At 37.2% G+C, this 14966-nt stretch overlaps 1 protein-coding gene across 1 annotated transcript; it reads right to left on the bottom strand.

The window, feature by feature from the left end:
• Positions 1 to 650: 650 nt before the first annotated feature.
• LOC143567785 (uncharacterized) lies at positions 651 to 13727 on the bottom strand. The gene is made up of 9 exons (XM_077054102.1): positions 12330 to 13727; positions 10567 to 11859; positions 5223 to 5536; positions 3671 to 5115; positions 2808 to 3204; positions 1933 to 2086; positions 1580 to 1683; positions 830 to 921; positions 651 to 735 (listed from the first exon to the last, which is right to left on the bottom strand). The coding sequence occupies exons 1-9, from the start codon at positions 13545 to 13547 to the stop codon at positions 659 to 661; spliced, it is 5094 nt and encodes a 1697-aa protein (XP_076910217.1). The 5' UTR covers positions 13548 to 13727; the 3' UTR covers positions 651 to 658.
• Between the last annotated feature and the right edge of the window lie 1239 nt (positions 13728 to 14966).

The following is a 14966-nucleotide window of genomic DNA, read 5'->3' as shown; positions in this document are numbered from 1 at the left end:
GGCTATATTACCGTTGGAACCGGTTCCAACGGCTAATTGGTGTCTAAAAAACCGGTTCCAACGGCTATATTACCGTTGGAACCGGTTCCAACGGCTAGTTTGACTTTTGTTTGACCCTTCAAAAAAAACCCGTCGGAACCGGTTTTTCCGGGTACGAACCGAACCGGTTCCAATTAAGAACCGGGTAGGAACCGGGTTGGAACTGATACTGACATACAAATAGGAGAACCGGGTACGATTTTCGGGTACAAAAATACCCAAACCGGGTATTGTACCAACCAGGTTGGAACTGGAACCGGTTCCGGTTCGGTTCCACCAGTTAGGTTCCGGAACCGGTTTTTTTGTGCACGTCTAATGCGGTGATTGTAACAGTAATATGAACAACAATGTGGAGATAACACAGTACTGCGTGAGTCAAAACGGAGTTTCCACTATAAAAAAAGTCAACTAACCACCTATGCATTTCCGATGGACTCGAATATGCCATTGGCAACTTTACAAATGAATTTATCACCGATGAGTTACTGAATCAAAATGTTCATAGATATCATCAAAATTGCCAAAATACAACAACAATCTACAAATCTGCTTCAATTCTGAGATTAATAAATGAGGTTCATATGCAAGCGGACGACTGACGACTTCACTTAGCATCTGGTTACACTTTTCCTTCATACTGGAAATTAATTTTGTAATCGTGTTGAAGATTTGCCAAAGTGTTTCTGCAAGGACCCTCTGAAACACAAACAAATGACAGGTTAACATTGAGTACTAATATTTCTCTTAACTATGCACGAACATTGCAAATAATGAATGATTAATTTACTACCTCCTAAAACAGTATGAAGATATTGCAGATCATCGGGCGAGCAAGCATCTATTAAAGCATAAACACCTGGTCTCAAAGCGTCATCTATTTCCCTGCAATAAGTATTTATCACGGGCCTTGTCAATGATTATATGATTAAGGTTTTACATAAGTCCGTACATACAAGAAAAAAACAAAACGCCCTAGCACATGTTTAATCTGGATAGCATGAAGGCTGGTAATTACTAATTAGAATTGGAAAACGAACAGGTTGAATAACAGGTCAAGTTGAATTGACCCAAAACAACTTTGCCCAAATTAAAAAATCAAAAAACTGAATATAGAGCACCTGCCCAGATGCCCACAGATGAATCCATGTGAGGTCCCCAAATTTATTATATTATTTTTTACTACTTGTTTAAGATAATAAATGACATGTATATAAATAACTTTTATAAAAGATTTTCTCATTTTAAAAAGTAATTAATGAAACTTTTAAGAAACATTAACTTTAATAAATGCTTTTTCTTTTTCATCTATCTACTTCATATAAGATTTAAGATTTGCACATACTTAACAACTTGTAAAAAATATATGTAAAAGGCGATGACCAAGTGTAAAGGAGATTTTGTAAGCAAATTTTTTTTAAACTTACAGTTAGGATAGACCATAATCCAATTAACCCATTTATAAGTAAACGGGTTAAAAATGTCACCACTGTCAGTAATGCTGCAAATGAGAGAGTTTTGAGACTAAGATTACAAAACTAACCTCATGATGCCAGCTTTCAGAGGACCGTATCCTGAATACACCACTATGTAACTTGATAAAAACAGCCGACAATCCTGCCCAATAACATCTTTCTGTTGCCGTATCTGCAATAAAATAAAACTAGATGCTGAAAAGAAGATCTTGATTTACCACAAGTCCACAACTAGTTAAATTACGATAAATAATTCATTCTACTTGTAACTGATTATCTGAGTTAAAATGAAATTACTTATTTACCCCTCTTGTAACCTTATTTGAGGGTTTTTAGTACCACCTCATAAACCGTCTAAATTTTTTTTTTCACAACAATCCCCACCCTTTTCTTTTCTCAGTTCTTAAAATGAGAAACAAACCTCTTCATAAATTCTTCTGAGGAAAGCACTACATTTCACTCCCTCTTGTAGGCTCCACACCAAAGGGCTTTCTTGTACTTTGTTTACCATTTCCAAACAATGAAGAAGAATAGTAACAGAAGCTTGGAGCAGTGCAATGTGCTGTAAACTTTCCCTGAAAGTTGCATGCAACCTTTATTAACATAACGCATTCACCTACACATGCTCTTAAGCAATCCTAACCCAATTACTTACAGATGGGTCTATCCAGGTAATATTTTATCCATAACGGGTCAACACTAATAATTTGATTAAATTGTTAAAAGAAAATGGTCAAAAGTTGTTCAAGGTGTACTCTAATGCACTAAACCCCTTAAATCATTTTAATTAAAAGTAAGATAAATATTGAAATAATAAACTTCATAATTATATCCGACAAAAATATATATATATATAAAAGATAAATTTTGCTGAATTGCGTGTGGTTTAATCCTTTAACTTATAAGACTTAATGAAAAGGTCTTTTTTTATAGAAAAACAAATTAAAAAGAACTCAGTCATGCAAAAAAGGACCTTTAACCTGATATAAAACAGTCATGCAAAAAAGGACCTTTAATCATATATAAAATACAATAATACTTTTATATGTTGAGATATAATCATGCGAAAATAAAGTGCGTGGACTTGTGTGTCAATTCAGAGAAAACCTGCAAATTATTTAAATAGTATAAAATTGTAATCATGCATAACAAACTTTTTGGTGAAAAAATTGTTTCAGGACAATCAGACCCATACCAAAAAATGACCCGTTTTGACATGTTGCAGCCCATCCAACCCACCCATTTTACCCCTGTACTCAAAAAACACCAAAGTTTTAATCATTTTCTTTTTGTAACCTTTTGTGATGCCTGAGAAAAGTGTACAGCATCCTGCAACACGCTGCATATAATTCAACCGAATATTGTCGATCTAGAAGCTTGTCACTCATACTCTTATTCTTATTTTCAGAAATTGTGAGCGGGACAAGTTTTTGAAAAAGCGTTGACGGAATACTAAGGGCTTGTGCCACATGGCACGCGTCCATTTGATAAAGAGCATGTTTTCCCGACACTTTAGTAAGTACTTCAATACACATAAGCACAACAGATCCAGAATCAGGATCAACACAATTATGTGTAGTAGAAACCGAGCTTTTGTAGAAGATCTGTGGGCCCTGTAAATGATAAATAATGTTGAAGAGACAACACACTGAACCCAAGATATCTGTTTTCACCGTGCTTAGACCCTTTCGCCCTGTTAAAACAACAGTAATCATAAGTAAACATTATAATACATTTTCTACTAGTGGCAATTCTGGCTCACGTACAAATAACTACATTGATATGAGAGTATTTTCTTAAAGATTGAGTTTGCTTTGGGCACTACAATTATCAAAACGACCCCAGAATTGAAGTTTGTTTAACTATGACAGGTCACAGGACAGAAAAAGGCTGAAGAAAAGACAAGCCAAATTGATCGAAAGTTCTCCAAAGTGCACTTTTAAAGCATTAAACCTCCCTTTCATTTTTTAAAAACGCAGAATATATTTTTGTAATCATAAACTGACACTAATCTTTTCTTAAAAAGTTAACTTTTTAAACAAAACAGTCTCATGCTCACCCAACATATACCAACAAATACCCATTTTGAGCCGCCCGACCAGCCCATCTTGCCACGCCAAATTTCAACCAACCTATTGGAATATGCAATAAAAATTTACCTGTAATGGCTTCAAGAACAACATCCAAACAGTCAACTCCAGCTGCAACAACTGAAGTAACTTTTCCACCATTTGAATTTCCAGTATATATTTGATAATTGCTTTCATGCAGCCCAATTAGAGCTTTTTTAATAGACTGCACTGCAGATGATATGTACAACTCTGATGGTTTACTCACAAAAACTTTAAAAGACAGCCTTAATCTGTTTTTGAATACATCTAATAAGCTAGAGTATGCAAATTCAGGATCATTCATCGTCTTTGTACTTGATTCAGTTTCATGGGATTCTAAAGTAGCTCTTTCCTGTTGTAAAGAGATACATTTCCCAATAGCCTTCAAGTGCAAATCAACCAACTTCTCATAAACTTTTTTAGGCAAAGTAGAACTAGTTGAATTAAGATGATTCGCCAATTCTTCTAGAAATTTCCCGATCCCATCTAAGAAGACGAAAGTAAACTCTGATGGTGCTTCTGTGTTCTTTGAGAATTCCAACAACAAAATTTCTGAAATTTCTATAAATATATTAACCAAATTTGTTGACAATGAAGTTTTGATCTGTAAATTCAGCTTGAGAATGGCGGAATATGCAATAAATAGCTGTCTGAAGAAAAACGCCTCTTCAAGATTTTCTCCCGCCAAAACCCTGCTAAGAAAGATGTTATTTACACGCACACTGCCCGGATCCACATCTTCTAAACAGAAACTTCTAGAAGCTTCAAGTAGCTTATCATCTTGAAGAACCAACTCAAACAAAAACTTCTGCACAAAAGCTGTGTATGTATCAATGCAGAGTTTCAACTTGTCAACGGGCTCGAAATTTCTTCTTAAAAATATGGCTTTTAGATTAATATTACGCGCATCCATGTGACACAATGTAGATGAGAGGCCCCACAAGAATCCCTGGAAGCAAGCAATAACAGAAGAAAGCCTCAAAACATGGCTTCTAGAAGGTTTCTCAATTTCACGGGTAAGCAAGATTTGTGAGTGATCTTTTAATGCATCGGCTGCATGTATTACAAAGTTGCTTGCATCATTACTATCTTCTTGATCAAATGTTGGTGCAGGTGTGGCCTTCTGTTCAGAAGGTTTCCTAGAGGATATAAGAAAATGGCTTGCATGGACAAAACTACCCTTGGCGAGTGTTAAAAACACATATGATGTGTAATCCATTAGTGAAAACATAAGATCGTTCACATGGGTGTTTTCATCTTTTAAAAATATATGTTGCACAGAGTGTAATGACTCTAAAAGCCATAAAGCAGGAAACTTGCCTTCAAAGTGTAAGGCCCCAAGTGATTGCTGACTGGATTCCAAATTATCTTCACAATATGTAACCATTAATGTTTTCAGTGTTCTTCGACAGCAAAGAAAGAGACGTAAGAGTTTATAATGGTCACACAGTGAAGGATCGATATTATCCCCTAATAAAGTACCAACTATAAACCTAAAATAAAAAAAAATAGAAAATAACATGTTAGATTCTGACTTGAGCAGGTGAATACTAGTTAAACAGGCAAAAGTGTCTTTTTACTTGTAAGAAAAAGGAGTTACCTTTCAAGGTTTAATATACAAATTGCATAGAGAGAGAATGAGTTAGAACTTATACATCTTTGTGGCATCCAAGTGAGAAAATTAAATGACGTTTCACAGGCTGTATATATCATCTCAACTGATGGATCAACTTCTTGCTGACTGCCAATTTTCCTGATATTGTTTGAAACAGCTGATGGGATTTTGAGAGAATTTAAAACCTCGGGCCAGTTGGGATGTTCTTGTAATTCAATATCGACTCCATCACTAAATAATGGTGACACCAACTCTTTCAGAAACTTACAAAAGCTTGACACCATATGCTTCCTAACAAACTAATTAAAGAAAAAAACAGCATGAATAATATGAAATGCATATGTTATTCAAACAAGAAGACAGAAAATAAAATAAAAAACTAACTAGAGGTGCCGATTTCAATCCATTTGCGTGTGAATGAGTCAGTTTGTGTTTTGTTTAAACAGACACGAGTCAAATTTATTGCCAGCTAAAACAGAAACGAGTCAAAACAGATTGAAAGTCACCAATGTCTATATGTAATGCATACAACCTCCAAGAATAGTTTTATCTAGAAGTTTAAACGAGCCACGGCGCTCGGGAACTACTCGACATTGGCTCGCCAAAAGCTCAAACTGAGCCAGCTTAAACAAGCTCGAGCCTAAAAAAAGCTTGTTAAATATACGAGCCCAAGCCCCAGCCTCACTTATCGAGCTCGATCCGGCTCGGGGCTAAACCAACTGATTATTTGCATAGTTTTTATTTAGTATATTAAATATATATTTATCAATCAATCAATCAATCATGCCCAGTAAAATCCCACCGACAGCAAAGCTATAAGTAGGGTCTGGGGAGGATGGGATGTAGGCACACCGTACCTCTATCCAAAGGAATAAAGAGGTGGCTTCCAGAGAGACCCTCGGCTCTAAATACATGTGTATGAAGCAAAATAAAGGAAATCAAAGCTTAACAGTTATATAAAAACTACTACTAATTATAATAATATTAATATTAATAATAAGATCACAGTTTAACAGCTATATAAAAGCTAATAATAATTATAATAATAATAATAATATATGTAAGGGAAATACCATTATGGTATGTGACCTAAATAAGTTAAGTCTAAGCCCTAAGGTATTCAATTCTCTCTAAAAATCCTTAACTTTAATTCTACTTCTCCACGAATTCCTATCCTCAACCATGTCCTCAGAGAGGTTTAGGTCTATCAAATCATGCCTAATCCTCTCATCCCAAGTCAATTTCGGTCGTCCTCTACCCCTCCTCCCCTCTATAGTAATGTTTTCTACGGATCTAACAGGATTCGTCGTCTGTCTTCTCTTTACATGTCCAAACCATCTCAATCTCCACTCTCTTATCTTGTCTGCTATGTTCGCCACCCCTAATCTCTCGCGAAACACAACGTTTCTTATTCGGTCTAGCCTTGTGTGCCCACACATCCAACGTAGCATTCTCATTTCTGCTACCTCCATCTTCCGCACTTGTGCCTTCTTGATGGCCCAACAATCTGTTCCATATAGCATTGCAGGTCTAACTGCCACCCTATAGAATTTTCCCTTTAGTTTAGTCGGGAAACTCTTGTCGCACAATATACCTGTGGCTGCTTTCCATCTACACCATCCTACCTGAACTCGGTGGGTCACATCACTGTCTAATTCCCCATCGCTCTGTACAAATGATCCTAAATACTTGAACTTCGTTACCTGCGGGACCACCTGCCCTTCAATTGTGATATGTGCGTCTTCATTGTCGTTTATCCCACCAAAATCACAGTGGAGGTACTCCGTCTTAGATCGGCTAATCTTTAAACCTTTTGTCTCTAAGGTTGTTCGCCACTCCTCAAGCCTCATGTTTAGATCTTGTTTTTTCTCAGCAAGTAACACAATATCGTCTGCGAACATCATGCACCACGGGAGTCCCCTGAATCGACTTTGACAACTCATCCAAGACTACTGCAAAAAGAAACGGGCTCAACGCTGACCCCTGGTGAAGACCTACCTCTACAGGAAAGAAATCAGTATCCCCCACTGGCGCACGGACACTTGTTTCACTCCTGGTATACATATCCATAATTATCTCTATGTATTTCCTGGGCACTCTTCTACCCTCCAAGCACTCCCAGAGCACCTGTCGTGGCACACTGTCGTAGGCCTTTTCTAGGTCAATAAACACCATATGTAGATCACGTTTCTTCTCCCTATACTTTTCCATTAATCTTCTTATAAGGTGTATTGCCTCTGTGGTGGAACGCCCCGGCATGAAGCCAAATTGGTTGACCGTAACCTGAGTTTCTCGTCTAAGTCTACCCTCAATCACTCTTTCCCATAGCTTCATAGTATGACTTAGTAGTTTGATTCCTCGGTAGTTACCACAACATTGGGCGTCTCCTTTGTTCTTATAGATAGGAACTACAACGCTGCGCCTCCACTGGTCTGGCATCTTACCTGATTTGAGAATACTATTGAACAGAGTAGTTAACCACATGACTCCTTCCTCCCCCAGACACTTCCACACCTCGATGGGTATGTTGTCTGGGCCAACCGCCTTAGACCTTCCCATCCTCCTAAGTGCATCCTTCACCTCTTTTCGTGTGATCCGTTGGCAGTAGCAGTTATTCGATTGTTGTCGTTGAAAGTTTGTGTTATCATGTTCTTCTTGGTAAGCTCTCCCATTGTTAAAAAGATTGTGGAAGTAGGTTTGCCATCTTAGCTTGATGTCCTGCTCCTTGACCAGTACATGCCCATCTGTATCCTTTATGAACTTCACCGATCCTAGATCTTGCCTTCTACGCTCCCTGGCTTTAGCAATCTTAAACATAGCATGTTCCCCCTCTTTTGTTTCTAGACTTTCATACATCCGTTTAAAGGCCGCCTTCTTTGCTTCCGCCACTGCCTTCTTCGCCTCTATCTTGGCCGTTTTGTAGTTGTCCCTCAATTCCACTCGCTCCTCCTCATTCGTGCACCTCATCAGCTCCCTAAAACATCCTTGTTTGTCTCTTATCTTGTCTTGCACTGCGTCATTCCACCACCAAGACTCCTTATGCCCACTTGTCTTTCCTGTTGTGACCCCGAGAGTCTCCTTTGCTACTTGGATGATCTTTGTCTCCATAGCTTCCCATATATGAGTTGAGTCCCCATTTAGTCGAGCCCGCGTATGCAGTATGAGTTTATCCTTAAACAGTAGGAGATTTTCGTCCTTCAAATTTCCCCATCGAATTCTCGGTGTACCTTTCTTCTCTCGAACAGTCAGCTTATTTCTGAAGGCTATATCTGTCACTAGTAGTCGATGTTGAGTCACAACTGCCTCCCCAGGTATGACTTTGCAGTCCTTCCACCAACGTCGGTCTCCTTGCCTCATCAAAAGGTAGTCAATTTGCGTGTCGCGTCCGCCACTGCTAAAAGTGATTAAATGAGAATCTTGTTTCCTAAAATAAGAATTTATAATACCTAGGTCATGTGCCACCGCAAACTCTAGAAGATCTGTTCCGGTCTCATTCCTATCACCAAAACCGAAACCCCCATGTACGGCTTGAAAACCATCGTTAGCCTTACCAATGTGTCCATTAAAATCACTTCCTATGCAAATCCTCTCCCCCCTAGGTATGCCCCCTACCACTGCGTCTAGGCAATCCCAAAATTCTCTCTTTTCCTGATCCCCTAGGCCTACATGAGGCGCGTAGGCGGAGACTACTGCCACTACTTCCTCTCCTAGTACTAATTTCAACACCATAATCCTGTCATTATGTCTTATCACCTCCACCACACTAGTGTGTATTTCCTTAGCCACTAGAAACCCCACTCCATTCCTAGCTCCATCAGACCCCGAGTACCACAACTTATACCCATTACACTCAGCCCCTCTATGTCCTTTCCACTTAGTCTCCTGGAGGCATGCTATCTGAACCCTACGTCTTTTAAGCACATCTACCAATTCTAGCAACTTACCATTTAATGTTCCTACATTCCAAGAAGCCAAACGCAATATACGCTCCCTATCTTTACTCTTTCCTACACCCCTCGTTTCAGGACATGGTCTCAAGTAATAGTCATGGTTCCTACGCTCTATGGTTGCAACTAATCACACAAACACAAGCAATAGAACACCAAATCAATAATAATAATAATAATAATAGTAACAAAAACTAATAATAATAATAATAATAGTGTGTAGCAATAACAATAATAGTCAAGAGATCTTAAAATGAAAATAAACTCCAAAGATCCGGATCACGTATGTTCTAATAATAATAATAATAATAATAATAATAATAATAGTGAGAAAGGAACGAGTATACCGTGAAGATGATGAAGGCAGATACAGCTCAACGGCAGCCAGGTTACAAGAAACCCTAGGTGAAATGAATAATATAATAATAATATGAATAGGTTCAGATCGGTGATTGAAGAACGGATAGGTTGATATATATAATAAGCTTAACTGAGGAATTGATGAAATTAGGGCTTGGAAAGATATAGTATAGTATAGTTACAGGGTTAGGTGAAGGTAGAATTGAGGTAATTGAATAGATCTAGCTGTGTGTGTGTATATATATGTATATATGTATATATGTGGTGAGAGTCAAGCGGAGAGATTTGTCGCCGGAGTTACAGCCGTCGGAGAGAGAGAGAGAGAGAGAAAGAGATCCCGCTGCTGAAGCTGTTAACCTGCAGATTATTGACGGCGGTGGTGGTGGCGAGCGGTTGTTGTGGCAGTCGCGGTGGTTGTGCAGTCACGGTGGTTGTGGTCGCGACTGAGTTTAGGGATGTCACGGTGGTTTTTGGGGGAGATTTCTGGTCGGGCGACTGAGTTTTGAAAAAAATTAATAAGATATTAAATATATATTTACATAATAATTATCATCATATATCAAATTATGATAAAATAAAAAACTACATATATTAGGATGTATATAAAATCAATAATTAAAATATTTATAAAAAAATAAGAAGACATACAAATAACAATTAATAAATAATAAACGAGCCTAGCTCGAGCATGAAAAACTACTCACGAGCCGAGCTCGAGCTTTAGAAATAGATCTTGAACCAACCCAAGCTTGAGATCTCATAAATTAAACGAGCTTGGGCCTAGTCGAGCTCGGCTCGTTTATACCCTTAGTTTATCCATTGTTTGAATTATTATTGCATTTACAAATAACACACAAATGCTTAAAAACTACATAGGCGGACCAAAACTAAAACTTATCCATTTTAACCAAGACACATTTGATCTGTTACCCAACCTACTATCCCACCAATATTGCCACTCCTAATATTTATGTACCAAAAAATTATATGTTAAAAGCTGAGGGTTTAGAATACTATCTTACCTTTTCCTCATATAACATTGTATTGCTAAGAAGCTCCAATGATATTTCTCGACCCGTGACTGTCTTCAAGTTAGAAGATTTAACAGGGTTATTACACTCTCCAAACTGCTTGAAACTATTGTTCGCATATGGAAGAGAACTTCGAAGAAGAATTGTGAGAAACATCTTCAGTTTCTTTTTAGTCGCGTGCGTACTCCAAATATCAATATTTTGACAAACAATGCACCAAATTGCACAAGGCAATGACTTCTTATCGATTGCAGCAACTGCAATATCCAATGAATAATCCAGCTGGCAATCTTTCAATAAAGAAAAATGTCCCGTCATAACATTCACAAGACCCGTTGCCTCTTCTGTTAACTTCAAAAACCGTTTTTGCAATCGTTTATTTTGTTTACTGTGAATACCATCTTCATTTTCGTTTCTCTTGATAATGAATTCAAAGGAGTTGACCTGCCGGTTTAAGTCAACAAGCCTTTGAATAATCATAGCATTCAAAACATATGTTAAAGGAGAAATATCCGCCAAATTTTCCTTATTAAAAATGTTGGAAATTGCTTCTACAATATAAAGAAGAGAGGCTGAAGATTGGGAAATCCAAGAGAAATAGCCTTCGTCCTTTTCGGTTTTTTGTAACCAGTCATTTGCAGAATAGGCTGTAAAGGTATCTCTCATCACTTCTGACATCTTCTTAGAAGTAGTTGGAGGGGCAAGACTGACAGCCTGGCGGTATAAACTTCTAGAAGACAGATAAAGACGAAAAAAGAAAACAAAAATCCAATGAGAAACTAAAACTGTTTCATCTTTGCATCCAGAAACTTCCAACAGAAATTTGCGAACTCCGTCCTCTGGTTGTGAAATCAATATACTCGTAATGGGACGAATGACCGTCATCAAATTGTTTAAAGAAACTCCAACAAGATTACTGTTACCAGTAGTGACCATTAACGAATCAAGAATTAGAGCATACACTTCAGACAACCCGTTACCAAGAACCTCCGCTTTCAAATCTTGACATGAATTTACTGAATTACCCTTCATCCATTCAAGGGTTTCAGAAAGATCAGTAGCTAATTCTTGAATACACAAACTTACTTGGCCTTCAGGTATGGATTTTATAGCATTATGAACAGAGAGCCTTAGCTCTGGTGAGCATAATATCAATCTCAAAGATTTTGTCCATGATTCATGATATACAGATCTAAAAGATTCTGGATGATTAATTTCAATCTCTCTTACAGATGATACTGAACGCCTGATTGCTTTACAGAGTGCAAAAATAGAAGTACTCACCTATCAAATATGAATAGTTTATGTCAAAAAGTCTGATTTCACCAAAAACATTCTTGAAAACTTATAAGCATTGGTTCAAATTAGAGGTCACAAATGAACAGGTTGGACAATAGATTAGTGTCAAAACAGGTCAGTTTTTTAGAACAGGTGGTTCAGGTCGGACCTAACCCTTGACACGTCTTTCCTAATTCTTTATTGACCTTTATAAACAACTCAGGTGTTAAATATGAATAACAAATTATGCAGTTGCAACAAACTTAATTGATTTTAGACACGTTTTCAATTTAAAATTCCAAAATTTGACCTTTTGGAGACAACGTGTAACCTTAACTGACCCCATTACACACAAACGGATCAAAATAGCTACCTCTAGTTGAAATACTTGCACAGAAATAAAGATTGTTTCACAGATTTAAGCATGCAAATAAAAGTTTACATAAAGATATAATCAAAGAAGATAGTTTACGAACCTGACGAAACTCACTGTAAAGGTTAACAATGTGGCATCCAAGATGAATTATTTCAGAAATAACCAAGGACTTATCGGTCAAAGTGTGTCCAAGGGTCCCATATGAAAACATCAAAAGCCATAAACTTTCTAGATCATTACCAAGAACCTCATAATCAATTTTTAGTAAATAGCTTATGCATAAAACAAGCTTTTTGGCTACCACCTCCACCAACTCCTTAAATTTCCCATCATCAACATCAAAAGTCAATGGCACTATTTGATCTAATTTAACAGAGAGTAGTGTTATCTTATCGCAAATCAGTTTCAAGAAATTACCGCAAGCCCCTTCAGATGTATCATCCACCCTTACATACACTTCCTCTTCAATTAAACTGAGAAGAATTGAATTAACTGACTTGAGCGTGCAATGAACATCTTCTAACACAGATCCAACTTCCGTTTCATCTTTAAGGTAGGTATCAATATCACCTAAAAACGGTTCCATAACTTGTACAAAGAAATCAAATAATGACTTCCGAATCTCAGAACTGAAGGCAGGTTCATTTTGACTTCTAATACAATGAACATACAAGCGGAAAAGCTCTCCCACACCAAACAATGCAAAAGCTTTCTTCTCCATGACTATTCTTCCCAATTTATCAAACAAGTGTCTGTGGAAACTTTTAATTACTATTTTTGAATCTTTCTGCTTTCCATCATCAGAAACCTTATACTTTGTTAAGCTCTGTAAGCTCATAAACCCATCAACGTGCGACGAGTGAAATAATCCTTGACACAAAACTTCTTCATTTAGCTTCAACAATTTACTAATCCAAACATGATTAGTGTTAGTAACTGACTGATGTGTCAAATGCAGCAACGGTTCCAAAAGTTTATCCACAAAATCATGGAAACCGCTCTTCTTATTCGGATGAAGCCTCAAGAACTTGGTGAAGGGCTCAAACACTAAACATGCCAAACTCAATACAACTCCACCCGACCTGCTATCCTCACCCTTGTTGGTAATAACTTTCAAAACAAGCTCGAGAACCGTACCGACAACCAAAATCCACAAATCCAAATTTTCATTCGACACACCCCCGTGTGACACAAAAACCGACGAAATGCAATCAAGAATCGTATTATATAACGTTAACTCATCATCGTTAAAATATTTTACTTGCGTATTCTTGGCAACGCAGTGAATGACTCGTAAGATGTCCCGATTAACGCCCATGGAAAGACGTCGTTTTGCACCCTCGTCTAGACAAAACTTAAAAACCTCCCAGCATCTATAATCAAAACAGGAGCAGGTGACACCAAAGTGAAGGCTAAGTTTTTTCTGTGCGGAAATGAAGGTGGACTGGACCCAGTTATTGAGAAAAAGAATAACCCTCTCGAAACTAACAACCTCTGGAGAATGAATCGAGTCGTCTTCCAGCTGATTAAAGCCTGAATTCACAAAGCCATATGCCAGTTCTACTTGTCTGCATATCAGAAACCCAAACATTATAATTTATAAGAGAGAGAGAGTAAGAGAGGATTGGTTATTACTTATTCAGATGTGGGTTTTGGCTGTTGAGTGACAAAATCAACTGCAAATTTCTCCACGGAGGAGAGGAATCTTCTTCTTCTTCGATTATTATTGATTGGTTTTTACGAGATGATTTCGAAGGCTTTTCGTTGGAATCAGGAACCTTTCTCTTCTTCTTCTTCATTGAATTTGATTCGGCTCGATTGTAATCCGCCATTGAATGAATGAAGAAACAACTTATTAGGGTTTCCAAGGGTTTTGGTGTTGTAAGGGTTTTTACGCTTTTACTAATCGAGTTTCTTTTTTATTTTTTTTTATTTCATTTTTTTATTTTGTTTTTCACTTATCCCTTTCCTGGTATATTAATATCAAAACTGATTTTTTCAATGTATAAACTAAGAATTCCAATTGATTTGGCTACTATAACCTTCCCAACCACAATTTTTTATTTTTCTAGGTATTTCACCTCAAAATACGAAATTGTACTATACTAGGTATTAAAAAAACAAAGTAATGATAAAGAAATAGTGGATTCCATCGTTTCTATGGTTACTTCTTAAACGGTGAGGTCTTCTCTATACACCGGAGCCTTTACTTCATTTAATCAATGTTATTTCTAACTTGTATAGTTCACATTCTTCGGCTCTACCCATGAATTATCCAGTAATAGGTCTTTCACAACAAGCTCTACCTATACACTAACGGTATTTAATTATGAAGGTTGGCTGGGTAGCTGACCCTGTTAGTCCGTTCTTGCAAGAGGGGTCTATGTTAACTAAGATTTTCTCCGCTTAATGGATAACCATTTGCTACCAATGGAGAATTGCTTCTCATTTTGAATTGAGGTTACAAGCAAGACTAACGGGTTGCTTCTCACTTTATAGTGTCACGTCTGCCTTTAAACAATTTGATAACTTGATCTAATGGTTGAAGGCCCTTGGCGGCAAGTGTTTTTTTCACTTATTCTTCTATGTTTTTATTCTTATATGTATGTGTTTTTAGTTTTTTTCTTATTAGTTTTTTAAGTATGTTTTAAATATGGTAACTTGACGAAATTATTTTCTAGGTTTAGTATCGGTACCCGTAATGAACTTAACCGATACCGATTGAATTCATGTTAAC

Source organism: Bidens hawaiensis, unplaced genomic scaffold (genome assembly GCF_021521415.1).
Source record: "Bidens hawaiensis isolate Kalapana, Puna unplaced genomic scaffold, B.hawaiensis_p1.1 tig00023637_1, whole genome shotgun sequence".
NCBI classification, from domain to species: domain Eukaryota; kingdom Viridiplantae; phylum Streptophyta; class Magnoliopsida; order Asterales; family Asteraceae; genus Bidens; species Bidens hawaiensis.
Note: the sequence above shows the minus strand (reverse complement) of the source record. Positions and strands in the feature narration are given on the sequence as shown.

Bases quoted from the DNA above. Each gene is read 5' to 3' on its own strand.
- LOC143567785 (XM_077054102.1), bottom strand. From the start codon at position 13,547: ATGGGCGTTAATCGGGACATCTTACGAGTCATTCACTGCGTTGCCAAG. The intron at 5,116-5,222 runs GTAACTCCTTTT...TTTTTATTTTAG, and splicing joins TGTATATTAAACCTTGAAAG to GTTTATAGTTGGTACTTTAT. The intron at 3,205-3,670 runs GTAAATTTTTAT...TTGTTTTAACAG, and splicing joins TGTTCTTGAAGCCATTACAG to GGCGAAAGGGTCTAAGCACG.